General features: G+C 44.8%; 1 protein-coding gene across 3 annotated transcripts in view; it reads right to left on the bottom strand.

The window, feature by feature from the left end:
- The window catches only part of SEC31B (SEC31 homolog B, COPII coat complex component), a 38,144-nt gene that overhangs the window by 6,877 nt on the left and 12,870 nt on the right, over positions 1 to 18,397 (bottom strand). For 2 of the 3 annotated variants that reach the window (XM_030485737.1, XM_030485739.1), the window contains 16 exons: positions 16,835 to 16,987; positions 15,864 to 16,094; positions 14,396 to 14,470; positions 13,712 to 13,795; positions 12,694 to 12,802; positions 12,103 to 12,281; positions 11,314 to 11,440; positions 9,624 to 9,769; positions 8,280 to 8,453; positions 7,354 to 7,542; positions 6,479 to 6,692; positions 5,752 to 6,078; positions 5,139 to 5,177; positions 2,229 to 2,284; positions 852 to 998; positions 316 to 432 (listed from right to left, as the gene is read on the bottom strand). In XM_030485737.1, the coding sequence (XP_030341597.1) occupies positions 316 to 432; positions 852 to 998; positions 2,229 to 2,284; positions 5,139 to 5,177; positions 5,752 to 6,078; positions 6,479 to 6,692; positions 7,354 to 7,542; positions 8,280 to 8,453; positions 9,624 to 9,769; positions 11,314 to 11,440; positions 12,103 to 12,281; positions 12,694 to 12,802; positions 13,712 to 13,795; positions 14,396 to 14,470; positions 15,864 to 16,094; positions 16,835 to 16,987 (2,367 nt within the window). The remainder of the gene's footprint in view (positions 1 to 315; positions 433 to 851; positions 999 to 2,228; positions 2,285 to 5,138; positions 5,178 to 5,751; positions 6,079 to 6,478; positions 6,693 to 7,353; positions 7,543 to 8,279; positions 8,454 to 9,623; positions 9,770 to 11,313; positions 11,441 to 12,102; positions 12,282 to 12,693; positions 12,803 to 13,711; positions 13,796 to 14,395; positions 14,471 to 15,863; positions 16,095 to 16,834; positions 16,988 to 18,397) is intronic. The other variant, XM_030485738.1, reaches the window with a different exon arrangement.

Genomic DNA, 18,397 nt, shown 5'->3' with positions numbered 1-18,397 from the left:
ATACCAGCTCTGCAGGAACTATCTACAGATCAAGCTAGTGAAAAAGGAAGCTGAATATCTGGGTTGTTTCTTCAACTTTCCTCAGAGAAAAGAGCCAGAGAACCGAACCATTGCTCCAGAGAGGCAATGAGAAGCAGTGGATAAATGCTAGAGAATGTATCTCAGTTCCCAAGAGATGGACAAGCCTATAGCCTAAAGGAAGGGGACAGATGAAGATTAACTTGGTTACAGAAACAAGACTCTTCCTCTCTTGCCCCAGCCAAAAGTGAAACTGTGAGGGCAAAAAAGCTAAAGATCAGAGAAGGGAGGACTTACCGGATCAGTGGCGACAGCAGAGCAGCGTTGCACCAACCCTTCAAATGTGGTCTTCAGAGCCTGGTGCTCAGGGGGCACCTCCTTCCTCTCAACCCTCTCCACAGGTAGGTGGTGATACTGACAGAGAGAGAAGTAGCTGAATAAATGCAACAGGAGCATGAAAGGCTGGAGTTGTTAGATTTCCCTCCTGCAACTATGAACAGAAAGAATTTCACCCCTTCGCAAACCAAGAGAATACCTGGAAGCACAGAGTTAAATTATCATCTTCGGACTGTGGTATAGCTTCAGGTCTCTGTGGATTCCCAACACTCAGCAGGCTGACAGCCAACCTGGCCTCCCTCCCTCTTTCCCAACTGTACCCAGGTGTCATTTTCCAACCCTCGCAATTCATCTAACACACAGGCAGAGGTGTCTCATAAGGACTGGGGAGCAACATAAGCCCTGCAGCTTCCAAGTAATAAGAATCTCAAAAGCTGAGTTGTTTTGCACTTGACAAGGAGCTGGTGGCTGGGGAACGCCTCACTTTCCCTGGATACCTGCAGGCTGCCTTCCTTTGGTGCTCCTGGGGGTGACTGGCCAGATTCTTGCAACCTGGACAGCTGAGGATGGATCCCTTGGGGCTCAGCGGGCAGGCTCATTACTGGAGCTGTGATGGGGGCTGGAGGAGTAAATTTCTCAGGCAACTGTCAGCAAAAAGACAGAAAAGAGAAAATATCAAGAAAACCAAGTCCGTGCAGGAGGGTCGGTTACACTCTCCACAGTCAAATCCAACTTCCTTTCTAATTTGCAGAGTGCCCAATTCTCAAGATGATGTGTAACACATCCCTGTTCTTTCAGTCCCCTGACTGAGAGTGTGGGGCCCTTCCTCTTGCATCCTAGATGAACAGTCAAAGCGACAGCAAGAAAACTCCTCTGGAATTATTCAATCAAACAGATCCGTTGCCCATGAAAGCACTGCTCCTCAGAAAGCCGCCTTGGCTCTGCGACGGCACGAGTCCTGAATGTAGAGATTAGCAGCAGTAAAGTGTCCAACAGAGCAAGTGTTGGGGAAAATCCCACGACATGGGGGGAGAATCCTCTTGCAAACACTTCATCGTGCCCCTGCTAAGCCAGAGAGTCAGGATAGATTCACTCCGACAGGGCTAGATCAAAAGGAGATGGCTTTAACAAGAGGCTAATCCTGTTGTAGTGAGCACAGCCTGAAGCAGGTTCCCAGCTATGCTGCCAGAAAAAGGGCGAGAAGTCTGTTCCTAGCTAAAGAAGAGGAGTGGGGGGTGGGAATGGTGCCAAAGAAGCTTCTCATCACACCTGCCAGCAGTGACAGAAATGGGTTACTGAGAGCATTTGTTGCAAAAAGCTCAGCTCATAGGTCCTCCAGTGCAATCACTACAAGGCAGAGAGCAGTAGGAACAACACGGCAGGCAGCTCACAGCTACACCTGTCCCAGCTTCTTTCAGCAGAAGTGCCTTATGAGTTGGCATCAGAATCTGAGGAATATCACTATGGTTCTCACTGTGCCGAGGGGAAATGCTGCCCCCAACTGTCAGGTGTGAAGTGAGTGTGATCTCCCCAGCCATGATCAAGGCATGGGCAAGGGGATAAGATTAAATCCATATTCCTAGAAACAAATTACTGGGAAGCAGTCAGCCTGGGAAGTACTGACAGAGGTTGCAGCATCACAGATGATAATCATATTACAAAACAGCCACGAGGGAGAACAGCATGTGAGTTTGGATGGCAAGCATCAAGATGACATAGACTCCAGTCCTAGCTGTGCATGTAATGCAGAAGTAGACAAACCAACGTGGAATGAGACCTGCTGAGCGTGACAGGGAACATTTATAGGAATGTATCTGTTGCATGGAGCTCTCTTGCTAAAAGACAACCAGAACATATTGCAGCTGAAAGCTTACCTTTTTCTTTTGAAGGCCTCCTTTTCCAGCAGTAGGATCAGTCCAAGATTCCTGAGCTGCCAGGAGACAGAACAAGAACAAATGTCAGACTTTGAGAAGATGGCCACAGCAAGAATTCCTAGTTGCTTGCATGGTTTGGAAGCAAAAGGGCCAATGGTACCAATTCCCTCATCATTGACCTTCAGACCATTTCAACTGAGGAATTTCAGGCCCAGCTCATGAGCCCAAGAACTGCTCTTGCTTCCCTTTCTCTTTCTTAATTACATTCTTAGCATTCAAGTATGTGCACAGGCGTCATGAGGTGATGTCTGTTCATACTGAACGGGCACACACCCGCTCCCACACAAAAAGCTTTTTCACAGCTACCTGAAGCTTTCCACATCCTGCACAGGCTGTGGAAGATAGCACCAGAGCCAGGCCTGAACCTTGGTCAGCACCTGTATGTGTGTGCACATCAGGGTTCAGGGAGTTCCTGGGGTTCCTTAAACAGAGAATCTCGGACTATGGTACCACAGTGAAGGCTGTTATGGGTGAGAGAGGCCTTCTCACCAACGCTCACAGGAGTGCCTCACGATAGCAGTCCACAGCAATGCAAGTTGCTGTGATAAAGGGAGGAAAAGTTAGGGATGGGTTAAAATTTTCCCCTTCCAAAACCATGTTCAGAATAAAGATTAGCAAAATTTGCTGTCTTCCCAACTAGAATAAAATAGACTTAACCAGTAAATGCTTTGGAGCAGACCTCTCTGTGGTACCTAGCCTCTAACCTCACTCTAGGTAATTAAAAATCCATCAGACAACATGACATCAAAAGAATTGCGACCACACTTCATTGTGCAAAGGTCAAATTCCAACTACCTTGTCTGCTGCTGACCTGTAAGGGTATCTGCACCTCTAGACAAAACCCCAGTATTAATAACCTCAAGCCCATGAGACAGGAATAATCTGTGAGAAAGTGGCATAATTCTAAGGGGCAATATCAAAATTGCTGGAGCTCAGTGGCACACTTAATGAGCCACTGATCCTGAACTGAGCTTTAAAAATCACAGGGGAAAGATGCAAAAGGTGCTTCATTACTTTAATTACCTTTATTATTAAAATTCTGGCAGCCTCTTTTTGCCCTCCCTTTTCCCATGATTTCAAGACTTGCTCTCTGATGAGTTTGGATCAGTAGTTTAATTAAGTTGGCACTTATTTCTAGCTTGGGGATTCTGTGCCCTAGAACTCTGCTGGCCCCCACTGAGCCTGTGGCCTAGCAGTCCTTGGCACTATTCCAACCCAGTGGCACTTTGAATCCTCACAGGAAACAGCTATTTAAATTTTAGTCTTTAAGCCAGGCACTTAATCATCAGACACAAGACAAGAGGACACTGCTTCATTTTGCTGGGATGAAACTCTATCTTGCCTATGCTTCTTGTGAAATAGGATTTCTCACCAATCCTGAAAGGAATGCCCCATGGCACCAGTCTCCAGCAATGCTGGTCCTAGAAAGAACAAGACTGTCACAGACTGGAGTCAGGGACTACCCTGGCCAGAAAGGAGATCAGCCAACATGTTGCTGTCCTCCACCCTGTCCCTGACACTTCCCAGGAGCGTGGGATTTCTACAAGTGGAGATCTCTCTTCATTGCACTAGTGAGAATGTGCTCATGAGCTGTTCAGATCATGTTCAGGAATTTCCAAAGCAAGCAAGTTCAGCCAGTTAGACTGAGTGATATTACAGTCTCTTTCCAGGCTAAAGAAAAGTACCCATCAAAACCATAACAATAATAGCAGGCCAGAAAACACTCTCAAGGAAGCCAGTTTGCACTGCTCATCTGGGCATGCCATATGCTGCATTAGAACTAGGGGTAAATGCTGCCAGAAGGGAGATTCCTGGCAGTGAATTCCCACAGGGCGTCTTCAACCTGAGGAAGCGCTTGAAATCCTTGCCATGGAATTATCTTTCCTTTAACAGGGAAACATTGGGGTCTTTTGTTTCTCTGCTGAAGGGACTACTCCCTTTCTAGAGTCCCACTCCATTCAGCAAGACTTGCTTGGTGGTTGAAGTGGCTACTAAGCACTCAGATTTCCTAAATGAAGCTGAAACTCTCTAAATAATCTTTTGTGCCTGGCAGATGGTCTTTGGCACAAGCAGGAGTCACTGTGCAGAGACAGCCCACTAAGAGCCTTACCCCACTGACAACATAGACTGGAACACACCTACTCTCCATCATCAATGAATCAAAGGAGAAAAATCAGTACAAAGCATCAGTCAGAAAAATTCTACAGACCAAATTCTTCCCAGCAGATGGACTGATTCAAAGCCAAACCTTGCCCTGTAACTAAAGTCAAAAGGGCTTTTTATCCCCTTAGAATAGTCCCCAGATTCTGCTTGGGAAGCTCTACTCCACCACTGCTCATGCTGGGACCACTTCTTTCAAACGACAAGCTTAAGTAAAGCCATGCGTAAGGCTGGGAGTGTAACAGGGAGAAAACAAGAAATGAGTTACAGCTACTGGCCTGTTCTTTGCCTAGAGAATCAAGAAAGGAAAAGAGGCTTCTTCCCTAAACTCTTGGCCCAGCAACTGCCTGAATGGGCAAACACACTGAGAATATTCTAATTCCTCCAGGACTGGGGGAAAGTTGTGAAGGAAGAAGCTACAGCCTCTTCTTTCTGCACCCAAACTCATCAGTAAGAGCACAGTGTTTTCATTTCACTTCCAACATCCCAGCTGTCACTTACTAGTCCTCAGGACAAGTACGTCCACTACCCCAGCTGTATAACTCCCCAGGCATGCAAGGATACAACAAACAGCAATAAGCATGCATGCATGCATGCACACACAGTAAAACATGCACACACCCCCCCATATTTCACTGGAAGCACCAACATTGCCTCTCCAACAGGTCTGGAGGCTTCTCTAGGTACTACCTGCATGATCCACATGGGGATCTAGCCAAGGGAAGAAACCTGAAAATCAAGGCAGGGTGGAAGAGTCATCATCACCAATAGCTTTTACTCAGCAAGTAATGTCCCTGGACTACTGGACTACTAATAGATTTCCAGAAGGAATTTGTCCAGCTGTAACTTAGAGCCTTTGCGTATAGTCCCCACAGGTTTCCCACTGTGGGAATTGCTATCCTTGGTTAAACACAGCTCAGCAAAGGATTCCAGTTACATAAGCAGGGGTTAGATCAGCAAGCCTTCCACCAGGCATTCCCTGGGAACCACCACCCTTTCAGTCAGAGCAGATGCCTCTGAAGTGGATGACTACTCAGGGTGCACTGGAAACCTGAAAAGACAGCATCTTGTAACCACAGCCTGGGGGACAGAGCAGCTGAACAGTCTGAATGAAACTCTGTCACTGCTGTGTTTTACCACCACCACAGCAAGACTCAGCACAATGTGTCTGAGAGGTTATTCTCAGCACCACATCCAGCCTTTATGGTGACAGATCAGACCTCAGAAGGTCCATGTCCATTACGTATTCCAAATCCCATCCAGGAGTGTTCCTGGTCACACAAATCACACAAGCAGTACTTACCTGTAGGAGGAGGAGGAATGCTGGCTGCTGGCAAGGGCTTAGTAGATGGAGCTCCAGGACCTCCCTGAGGGTAACCCATGTTCATGGGGCAGTTGAAAGGTGCTGAAGAGAAACCTAGAGCAGACTGGCTTGCCACAGGGAGAGGACAAGCTGCAGGAAGCTGAGATGATGGGACTGAGGCTGGAGTGAAGAGGGCAGGTCCAGGTGGTGGAACACCAGGAGATGTCATGGGCATGGACTGTCCTGGCAGAGAAGGCTGGTTGGGGAAGGAAGCTGGACCAACAGGTCTGACTCCTGCTGGTCCGAACAGCTGAGACTGTGACACAGCTACAAATGAGAAAGAGAGTGTATCAGCATTACTTGTTTCATGTGTGAATTACTCCTGATGCTCTCCTTCATGCTATTAAGTCTCCCCTTCTCCGAGCCATACCCTAGAATATCCATGCCAGGCATATCCCCCATAACCCAGGCTACATCAGCCAAACTTGGTCACTAACTTAACTGCGGCTTTTCCACCCCATATATGCTTAGTATCAGTGAACGTGCAGTAACCATTGCTAAAACCAGATGTGTCAGAAGCACTGACACATCTGAGAAGCCTCTCAGACAGCTGACTTGTTTTTCACAAGTACAATAGTCCTGTGAGGAACAAAGGAGAGCCATCCATGTTGAAGGCTTTAGTCTAAGAAAAGCTGGAGAACAGACATGACCATCAAACAATGCTTACCTGGCCCTGAAGTGGTTGCTGGAACAAAGCCCAAATTGTACTGTGGGTACGGCAGCCCTCTGGAATAGACACTTGTCTGTGGACCTGTGCTGACCTGGGGAGGGGCAATGTGGTGAGGTGTCATAGACATTGCTGGCACTGGCTGAGGCGTGAAGAGGGAAGGCACTGAAGGCTGAGAAGGTGCTGAAGGGGCAAACGATGACTGATAGTTGGGCTGCAATTAAAAAACAAAGAACTTGCAAATGGCTGACACAGTCACACACATACACACAGAAGCAGATGCACTTTATATCCCTGTCACTTCTCAGGCAAGAGAAGATGCTGCTGCTGCCCTGGATGGACTGCATCAAAGGCCTTTCCCACCACATAACTTGCTTAACAAGCTGGGCACCACACTCTTCAGACTATTCTCCAGCTCCCAAAAGGGTTAGTCCTCGGGAGCCAGTTCGCATACAGTGATTTTCTGGAAGCACAATCAGAGGAAATAACAAAGGAACAATAATGAAGTAATAGAGGCTGAAACAAAACTTCCCTAACCGTCTTCTTCACAAGAACTGAGACTAATTTTACTGATATGAGAGTGAGATGGGCATAGGACTGTGAACCACAGCCCCATTCTTCCTCAGTATGTGAGTTCTCAGCAGACCACTACACATGTAAGTCTCCTCCAGTGACTGCAAGTGGGACAGAGCTTTGCGAAAAGCTGCCAGACAGCCTGCTTTTGGATCATCACAGAGCTCATGCTTGCTCCAGTGAAGGGCATCATGATGAACTCCTCAATGCCTGCATCATCTCATATTACCTCATATGCCTTCCACAACCCAGCACTCTTCCTCCCTCTCCCCAAGCCATGAACACCTGAGTTTAAGGCCTACCTTCTCTGGGTGTCTGGGGCCTGTTTTGTGGGCTGCTCCTTCAGCAGTGGAATCACCTTTGGCTGCTGGAGATGGGTGTTTAATGACACCTACATTGACACGAGTGTAGGGAAAAGGGGGTGGCTGCTGATCACCCACATTCTCTCCTTGAGCATGGAAAAGCCGGTCTCGGAGCTGTTCGATCAGGAGCTGAAACAAGCTATGCTTTAGAAGAAGTGCCTTGAGAGCCTCAGATGGAGGGTGCTGGGGAGGCATTCAAAGCAGACCCTTTCCCAAAGTACCCAGCATCAACCTGCAAAACTAACCATTTCTCCAGTAGCCACCAGGGAATAAAAAAAGCCCCAAACCAAACCCAAAGCCAAACCAACAGAACCCCTCCCCAACAAACAAACAAACAAGCAAAACCCCAAACAAACAAAAATAAAAACAAACCAACCGGCCAAAACAAAAGGCCAAACAATCTGGGACATCACCTGCCATATTCCCAGGCAGATGAAGACTCACCAATCCTTCCCCCAGTCTTTAGAGCATTCCCTCCCCAACTCCTACCTACATTTGGGCACTAGACAGATTTCTTTCAAACTACAAGGTGACCTTCTCCCGTTCCCTTCTTCTACCAGCTAGTTTCAGGAATAGATGCAGCTTCTCTGGAGAGCTGCTTCCCAGCATTGTTCTCCAGGAATCATTTTACAGTTCTATAGCTCCCTTCCTTTTCCCTGAATCAAAAGCACTACAAAGAAAAAGCAAATGAAGACAAAAGCTGGAAAAAACCCAAACCCAAAACCAAACACACCTCTACTCTCAAGTTACCATAACTAAGGTGAAAGCTTAAGTCCTGACGCATGTCAAAACCCAAGATTTCTCATACAAAGTATCATTTTCCCCCCTATACTACTCCTTCCCACAACCACCTGTTTCTCACTCACCTCTTTAGAGCTGCTGGGTAGGTAATCCATTGCAGCTGCCAAGCATCCTTGTGATGCCAGGAGACTGGCATATTGGGTGATTCGTTCTGCCAAGACAGGGCCTGGTGCTGGTCCTGCTGTGCCTCGGAGCATCTCAATGGACCTGCTCAGCACCATCACCTTCTCTATGAGATCCTGAATAAGCCAAGGGGAGGGAAGAAATAGACCATTTAATCTGACTTGCTTTACTGGTCCATCTCATGCTGAGACAATACCAGAAGGCTCTCTCCACTTTCAGCTGACATCAGGTCCAATGTGACTAGAAGTTACTCTGCACCAGATACTATTACTGAACACCATTTTGTAAGGTGCACTTTGTGAAGAAAAACAGGAACCAGGAAACAAACCCTGACGCTACTACTTTTATGGTAAGGGAAAAAAAGATAATCAGAAGCCACAAGGACATTCCAATCAACTGTGACCTTTTTACTAGGAAGTTACTACTGTAACTCCAGAAGTTACAAGCTATGAGCTTGGAAGAGGAAGGATTAAAACCATACCAGAAGAAATTCACTAGGAAAAACTACTCTTGTTGACAAAGGTCACTGGCGGATAACTGATAATTGGGAGGAGGCCAGTTTCAGACATAACCAGGAATGCTGGAGATGCCTTTTTGTTGCTGTTACTTACTAGGAGAGTTGCAAACCCGGGAAACTCCGTAACAGAGGGCATTATCTGCAGATATCTAAGTGGAAGACTTGTCTAGTTCATTCTAGGAACTGATGGACACAACCTGGGTTAGTGACTTAGTCAGGACTGGTTTAAGTGTAACAGGTAGGTAACAACACTGACTGAAGCCCTGATTCATCTGCAAGCTGTGACTTCCCATACGTGATCGTTCTACTTGCAGTAGGAATAATACAGTCTGGACTTTATCTTGCCAGAGGTTGTTCTGAAGGTACAGTCAAATAATTACAGTTAGACATGATAGGCACAGCAACTGCACTCCCAGGCAACTTATAGTAAGAAAACAGATACTGTCTAAACTTCACTGACTAAAAGGAAGCTCAGAGATTACATCAGTATAAAAAGACAGGCGGGTGAGCTGTAAATCCTGCCCATGGCTGGATTTATGTGCAATGTAATCAGTACTCTCTAAACATACAAACCGTTAGCATTTGAAAGTGCAAGCCTCCTTTAGATGTAAGCCCATAATCCAGGCTAGAATGAGATACCTTGGTGACTACGAACAGGTCTTCACTGTCCACTGGAAGCCAGATACTCTGTTTGATGGGGTAATGCAAACAGATCAAGGCTACCAGACTAGCCTAAAGAGGAGTCAAACCAACATTATAGCACCTGTACCTGCAGGGCAAGGGGTGACGAAGTCTCATGGTTTTTTACCCAGCATTCCACCAACCTCTCCACATTGCCTGATGAGATATAGCAGAGACAGGCATCATTGGACAGGGCTGCATCTCCCTCTGACTCTAGGCGGGCACCCAGCATGTCTAGAGAGGAAGAAATACAGCCAACATTTAATGCACTCGCTTTTTGAAGAGCTCATTAACCCCAGTGCTCATCTCTTAGCAATCCTACTGTGGCTTGACATGAAAAGGTGTTGGCAGTTTTGGATCTGCACCTAGTTAGAATCATAAAATCATTCAGGTTGGAAAAGACCTTCAAAAATTGAGCCTAGCCATAAACCTAACATTGCCAAGTCCCATATCTACACGTCTTTTAAATACCTCCAGGGATGGTGACTTAACCACTTCCTTGGGCAGCCTATTCCAATACTTGATAACCCTTTTTAGTAAAAAATTTTTCCTAATATCCAACCTGAACCTCCTCTGGCGCACCTTGAGTCCATTTCCTCTTGTCCTATTGCTTGTTACCTGGGAGAAGAGACCCACCCCCACCTCACTAGAACCTCCTTTCAGGTAGCTGTCTCCCTTCAGCCTCCTTTTCTCCAGACTAAACAACCCCAGTTCTCCCAGCCACTCCTCATAAGACTTATGTTCTAGACCCTCCACCAGCTTCGCTGTACAATTCTTGGATAACACAGAAAAATGGGCATCATCGAGGAATCCCAAAGCCAACTTGGTTGAAAAAAGAAGTAATTTTCTATATATCTGCTAATTTTTATGTGTCTTTCCAGATATATAAAAGAAAGAAAAACCCATAAAAATGACCGATTAATTCAGTGAAAAAATCCAACACTTTTTTTTTTCCAAAGAGGCATGGGAATCTCCAGGCAACAGTAGTGTCCAGTACCAGGGACAACTGGCAATCTGGCAATTGTCAGTATTTAGCAAATGCCAGGAGGTAAAGGTGGGCTGGAACTATCTCATCATCACTACCACAACACCCACATTCCACCCCTACAATTTGGTCTGTAAGAAAAGTCATGTTTTCTTGCATTTCAAGTTGTGTCATCTTACTTCTATAAACTGCTGGCATTTCTCCAACAGCACTTAGCTTTTAGCATTTCCCGTCAGCCAGGAGCAAGTTCCCAGCTAAGCAACATGAGTAACTTCATCAGATTCAGTCACTAGATTGCCCCCTAACTCTGACTCTCAGAACAACCAGTTGCTGAGCATGTTGAACTATTAACAGAACTGAGGAAACTGCTGAAGACATCCAACGTTCATTAACCTCTGTTTCTGAGCTTAAAACGGAAGGGAATGTGCTGGAAGGGTAAACCTCTTTCAAATGGAGTGAAGCTACCTGACCTTTTACTGTCAGGGAAATCCATTTGTCCTTAGAATGAAATAATAAATATCACCCTTTTAGTGTCTCTGCCTAGTGCCCATCCTGTTTTAAACATGCTATTGGTAGAGGTGACAGGATATATCAGCATACATAACTTTACACCATGATTCTCAGCTACAACATGCATTTATTATTCTCCTAACACAACAGTCCACTCTTAAGTTCCAGCTAGCTGTAATGAGTAAGGAGTGCACTCCTTCCTCAACTGTATCCGCTTCTTTCTGTAAGTAGTCCAGAGGTGCCCTCCCCTAGGGAAATCACATCAAGACAGTACGCTGCATACCACAGAGCTGGGTATAGTCCTCATGCTTTGAGTATGTTAACAAGATGGCCAGCGCCTCCTTCCAGCTCTGCAGATCACACGTACAAACAATATCTTGCCAGTTCTGCTGCACAATGGAGGAAAGCAGCTGTAAGGAAAGTAGAAGGCCTGTCAATCACTGAAGACAAAGATAAGCTGACTGCTTAAGACATACAGTGATAGCTCACTTTCAGGCACACTTCCCACACCGTTACAGTGAGCAGCTAGTTCACCATTCCATTACGTTCCACCAATCCCAGCATCCCAATCTTAACAGTATACGAAACGCAATGCCTCTAAAGAAAGTAAAAAAGCCCAACAAATTACTTAAGATAATACAGAAATAGCCGCACTAGGCAAGACTAAATGTCTATTTAAGACATGTCTTGTTTCAGGGCAGCTAGTATCAATGACGGGGAATATAGTGACAGGATATCCCAACCCCTGTTGCACTTCCCCATTTGTAAATTAATAAGCTAGGACCTTCCTAGCTGAGCTATAAAGGGACAGTATGCTCCACAGGTTACAAGTGTGGAGGACTGAGGCACAAACCATTAAATTAAAAAAGGAACAGAGAATACAGATACTCTATGTGGGCAACACAAGACTGTCGTAAAACTACCAAGAGTAAATGTTCAGTCAAGAGGAGATGCACAGATTCTGCTGACATTCTATTTCCTGCCAAAGTATTTCCACATATATTCAGACAAACATCTGCCAAGGTATCACACACCTTCCCCTGCTCAGTGGCTACACAAAACCATCACTTACCAGGGAGAGTTTTGTCTTCTGCTTGGCAAAGTAGCGCTTCTGGGTCTCCTTTAGGAGGTTCTCCCCACCAGCGATCGCTAAGATGATGGCATCAGCAAAGCGCTCTGCTCGCATGCACAGCTGCACGGCACCCTCAAAATTCCCCAACAAAAGGGCCTGGCTGATGAGTCCATCCGTATCTACAGAAGTGAGAAGCAGAGTCAACCCACAGGGGTGTCATCCAGATGTGTTGGTGATGCTTGTTTTAAAGAGCAAGCAGTAAAAAAAAACAATGACATACAGAAGCCCAGCTAAAAAAAAAATAAAATTGGAAATCCAAACCAGGTTTTGCACTTCAAAAAAACCCCACTGACTTGACTGTTAGTCCTCCATCATCTAGAAGATTCTCCTACATTTTTAATGGGTCTCTTATCTAGAAAGAATATTTCCCTGCACAATGCTGAGAGATACTGCATGACACTGGGAAGGGTCATGTGTTTTAAAAGTATCCATATTCTGGAGTGGACCAGATTCCTCCAGGTCTCTAATTTTCTCGTTTTCCCTCCTCTCCTCTTTTCTTATAACAGAAAAAACACACTTCATATAACACACCTTCTGTGACAGGAATCTCCAATGTGCTCATATTCTGTGGGATGAGGTTGTCAAAAAAGGCTGAAGAGGAGGAAACAGCAGCTACATCATCACTGGTATTTATCAAAAGCTGTGCAAAGAGCACAAGAGATTAATTAATTTATTGAACACAAAGATCTTGTCCAAAACAGTTTTGTGGGTTACAGAATGGGGCTGCTCTCCGTTTGGTTGAGCATGCTCATATAAATCTGATTTCAACTTGGAAACCCATCATGCCTCCTGTCACTGCTCTAACAACCTGCACAGTTTCACCAGGGGAGCAACAAAAGCAGTATAACACATGCAGCGCCAACAGTATTGCTGGCCAGCATTCATCAACTCAACTCCCAGCCCTTGAGCAAGCTGAATAATTTTGGACAGAATAGGAACAAGCCCAACAAGTGATATCTGTAACTCACAGCTGGGATGACAGTCATGCTTCATGCTCTATTGAAATGCAGGACACAATTGCTACCCCTAGAATACTTCAGCCAGTGTTTAAGGCTTGTGAAGGTTACTAATTTGAGGACAGCAGTTTTAGGTACCTTAGAGGAGCAAAATTTACAGTGCATGGTGACCCAGGCCTTGGAAGGCATCTGAAGATGGACATCCCAAAATCATGTGAGAATACACTTAAAGGATAGAGGTGAAAAGTAAAGAAATGCAAAAGAAATACCACAGCAGAAGCTTCATAGAGGAAATCCAAAGTTGAAGCATGAAATTAAGCTGGAGTGAGGTTAATTGTATCACTGAAGAAATCAGCACTGGTGAAGCAAGCCTTCTTGCAGTGTTAACAGCCAGGAGTCAGTCTTCATCATTCACTGATTTGTTTTAAAGCCAGCAAGGACCACTATGATTATTTAGTCTGACCCTGTGAGCGCCTGTGAACTGCCCTCTGCGATGCCCTAACTGAGCCAAACAATTTTTGGTTGGAATTAAACCTTCCTGTTCATCCCGCCCTCCACTGGTCTCCCAGGCTAGCAAGATGTACAGGACATACCTGATCTGGCTGTGCAGCATTTGTCACATCTGCCTCAGGAAGGAATTGCTTATCTGGGATCCCATTACTCAAACATGAGGTGATCTAGAAAAGTAACAGACATGCGCAGATTGAAGCCCCTATCTAAGTTAAACACCTGGGCGACAAAGCCACCAAGTGATTGGCAAGCCCCAGATACAATTCCTGCAGCTCCTTCACCTGTCTTGAAAAGCTCTACCTCTCTCTATTCCTGGCTGGCTGCCTATCAGAGGTTATTTATCCTTTTCAGAGCACTGTCCACACTGTTGCAAGAGTTTCCTCCCTTGCAGCTGCATCAGTGCTATGCCAGACGGTCTTCACCTGCCACCTTCTTCCTGGCTAAGAAACCCCCTGAGACACAGAGAACTGGATGCTAGAAGCAGCTCTCAACTGCACTATTATTATACACTTTCCAGAGCACCAGCAACTGCAACCAAGATACCTGGGCTCAAGACCCCTTTGATTTGATCCAGTACAGCTGCAGTTATACCCTTACAAGTGCCCACATTTGCTTTTTAATTAGAGACGCCCAAGATGCCTCTCAAGTATCTGAAATTTCTTTTGTGTGCTGTAAGATCACTCACTCATTTCCAGTATGGACCCTACAACTCTCCTGCAGCAGCTTTAGTCCTGTAAAGGTGTCCTTCTATTGAAATGACCCCATACCTTTTTTTCCAGATCCTCTTTACTGTAGCCCAGCAGCTTGAGGCGTTTAGTCCTGGATTCCTGCTCCAGAGTCACCTGAGTCCCAGAGGATATTAAAAAGACAAGAAAACATGTAAAATCTTAGACATCTGCTCACTGCCAATGGTTGTCAGCATCAAAGTTTAGAGCTTAGTTTATACATAAGGAACTCAACAAGTCCACCTAATGATTAGTGTGGGAAAATCTATGGAATTTAAGACACACTCATGCCAAAAGGATGAAATTCAAATTTGTCACATAGTTGCAATTGCAAATCAGAGCTGTTTGCATATCTAGTGTACTTGGACATTAATTCTCTGGATGGTCTAGCAATTACCAAGCTAATCTCTGCATAGAAACAACAGACTGATTTGAGTCCAGATGAAACTGAGACAAGGTGCTTGCCTGAACTCCTAGATAGCTTCACAAAACTTAGTTAACTAACTGGTACAGAAGTTCCCTGGGTGGGGATTTCAGACAGTCCTATAGATCCCCACAGGCTGCAGGCAGCCTAACTGATAGGTGCTATTTGTATACTTTAATGCATGGCAAACAATTCTGCAAGGACAATCTGTCTCGGTTAAGTCCCAGGCTGTTCCTACTACAGAACTGATAAACTGTTCTTGAGGATGTAAAAATGGCCATGCGGGGCAGTCTTCTGTATAGAAGCTTCGTTTATAGTTTAAGACAATAAATAGTAATAAATCTTGTATGTGCTAGAGAGGTCTCACAGGACCATGGGCCAGCTGGATTATAAAAATTCCCTAAAACGACAGTTCAACATATCTCATCCAAAGCAGTTGAAGAGATTGTTGCAATGACCCTTGCAATGAAGACTACTGTCACCACCTAGAGAACACCTGGCCACCCGATTCAAGAGATCTGATTCCCCATGCAAATGTAATACTGTGGAAAGATCCTAATATTGTGCCCCACGCAGTCTGCCTATGAGTGTCTGTAAACCACTACCAAGGCTAAGTCATGCCTCTCCAGAAAAGTGGCCACTCCTCACTACCAAACTCTTTCATATTACCAAATTGTCAATGAAATCATTGTCTTATGTAGGGCTACAGTCAGTCCTCACAGCTCTCTCCCTTATTACTGGGGAATCTCACTGCCTATTTGCACTTCACCTTGAGAAATAATAATGGTAAAGCTCCACAGGTAGCTGGCAAATACAGCTTGGCAGTGGGTTGAGATAAGAAAATCCGGTTTAGCACCTTGACAGGAAGCCCAGATGAGTCCACTGAAAAGCCCATTCCTACTGAAAAATAAGACAACCCCCAAGACCTCGAAAGCAAACACTTTTCTTTGGACAAGTAACGAACCAGCCTATTCAGTTCCATTTTATATCTTAAAGAACAAGAATATGAAGGGCTACAGAGGACCATAATGAACACATTTCACCGCAGGACTGTAGAAGTCCTGAGTTTCACCACAGCCATCTTACCTTCAAAAAGTTCCAAAGGTTCTCATCAAACGGAAACTTGGCTGTCTGGATCTTGCCCTGGCAGTAATCAAGGAGGTTCCCCGACTGCAAGGCCATTTGCAGTTCTCTGGATCGGAGCAGGAATTCAGTTTCAGTAGTGACTTGACTGATGAATACCTGGTGTGGGTAAGTCTGCTGCATTTGCTGTCCAGGAGCTTTGGTAACACCAAAGGTAACTAATTTTCCTCCGAACTGAGAAAGACAAGAGGGAGACACAGTACGCATTCTTATAAATGGAGGTAAACACAACTCACTCAGCTCTTTGTTTAGCAAGGCAGACTCAAGCTCCAGCTGTGATCACAAGGAACCCAAACAGTTTAATGTCTAGGGATGGTAGGGACACAGAGAGAGCTCACATCACAAGCCCTTCAGCTGAAAACTAGTAACCATGACACTTGTGTATGTGCTATCAGGCCCAGCCAATGGCAAACGTGAGAGAGGCACAGAGGACATGTAACATTTGGAACTGTGTGTTCTTTTCTGACATGGAGAGGCAGGCTGCAGTGATAAAAACTATCATGCAAATGTCAGGCACTAAACAGATAGAGGACAAGTGAAGCCACAGGCTAAAAGAACAATTCAGCCTTTTGATTTAGGAACAAAGAAGTGAAGAAAATTAAATACCTGGATAGGAAGGAGAAAGAGAAGAACAGGAATGCATGTCATAGCCTACATGGACAGCTTTTATGAGTCTTCCTTAGCTTTGTTAACTCCTACTTATAACCTCCCATTCTCTGCTACAGGATTCTTTCTTGTTGGAAATACATCTGAATGCTGAATGTTGAGCTGCATGGGACCCCACACTGCACCTTAAACAGGCATTAAAACAACTAATAATGGGAGGATAAAGGTTTCTCTGGTGAAAGAAAAGGATTGTGTTGCAAGATGACAAATCTACTGCATTTTAAGTTAAGGATGCCCCATTCACTTACTGCAAATGAAACCCCCACAGGCCTGCGAATCCACTTGGGTGGCTTTTTTAATGGTGGAATCAAGGTGGTCTGGGCTACTTGCTGTGGCACCTGCAGAGGAGGGAGGATCTGTCCTGTGCCAAAGGGATCCAAATTGTTGAAGGAGGAAGAAATCTAGAATCAGATGGGAGAAAGAGATAAGATATAATTCAATTCCTCTCAGTATAGAGTAAGCACCAAAAAACTATTGTTTAGTAATCAGTCGCTTTCCCTACCGATGAAGAAAGAGGCTATTACATCATGTCTTACTGGAATACCACCAAGCCCCTATGTGAGGGAAACTGTATTTCCAAACAGTTCCAGACATAATTTCTCAAGAAGTGTCACCTTCAGAGATTTACAAGCAATTCTTCCCTTGCAAGATGCAAATTCCCTAACAAACACTGGTTGGTCTAGTGTCCAGCTAAAACACAGGAGTTACAAAATTACAGTTTCATGCAAGACAGTGACAACATATGATCAAAAGTTGTCCAATTTATTTCTTGTTTTGCTCACAAAGGAATGTTGATTCCCTTTCTGTTGCTGGGGTCTTTCCAATGGGTTAGTTTTAAGGACCATCTCAAGCTTTTATAGGTTAGATGAGGCTAGTGAAATAATCTCTCCAGACTTTCTTGTCTGACAAGAGTGTCAAAAGCGGCCCCTGATCAGGATTTCTAACATTTAGGAAGTCAGGGAGCATACATACACTGCTCTTCACAAGCCTTCTTCATTTTTAACATTGTTGGTATAGATTTGTTGTTTGCTAAAGATAACCCTGTTCAAGATTTGTTGTTTGTTAAAGATAACTCTTCAAGTTTGACTGGACCACAGGGAATACCGGTTTTGGCTTCAAAATAGAGCCAAGCAGCATACATGAAAGGAAGCAACATAAGGCTGATCAAGCTAAGGTTGCCAAACAAAGAATCACAGGCAAGACCTACCTGTTTTGCCTTTCAAGTTTTTCTTGAGGGGAAACCAGTTCCAAAGACAGACCATTTCCTGGAGGAACAGCTCATACCTAACAGATCAATCACCCTCAGCCTTCCAAGAATAAGTACACACTACCAGGGTAGCAGTAACATCAATCACCAGGTCTTCAATGGACTTTCTGTACAAATACCATGAAATCTGGAGAAAAGACCTCTCCTATTTGTGTTCTTACTTGTTATTCTATTTATCTAGGAATTATTCTACCATACTGTTCTCAAATTTTGAACAGTGAAAGTGTGGTACATGAACATGAAGAATGTACAGAAAGAAAATTCTCCATGGGTTAAATAAATCCTTAATCTCCTACAGCTGTTGCTTGATGAAGTATTTTCTATCTCTTGCAAATCCTATGAAACTGAACTCAGTCAGCTGTAAACTACTATATAAATAACACTTAAGCCAGCTCATATGTATTCGCTTAAAACCTGTATTGGCTGGGAGAGAGGAAGGGAATTAAAAGACTAGACATCAGATTAAAACTAAAATTTTAGACAGTACTGACATTTAATCTGTCCAGTTTGCCTATCTATTCATTGGTGTCCTGATGCTACATCC

The sequence above is a fragment of the Strigops habroptila genome, chromosome 5, assembly GCF_004027225.2.
Source record: "Strigops habroptila isolate Jane chromosome 5, bStrHab1.2.pri, whole genome shotgun sequence".
NCBI lineage: Eukaryota > Metazoa > Chordata > Aves > Psittaciformes > Psittacidae > Strigops > Strigops habroptila.
This window is presented reverse-complemented; position numbering and strand designations above follow the sequence as displayed.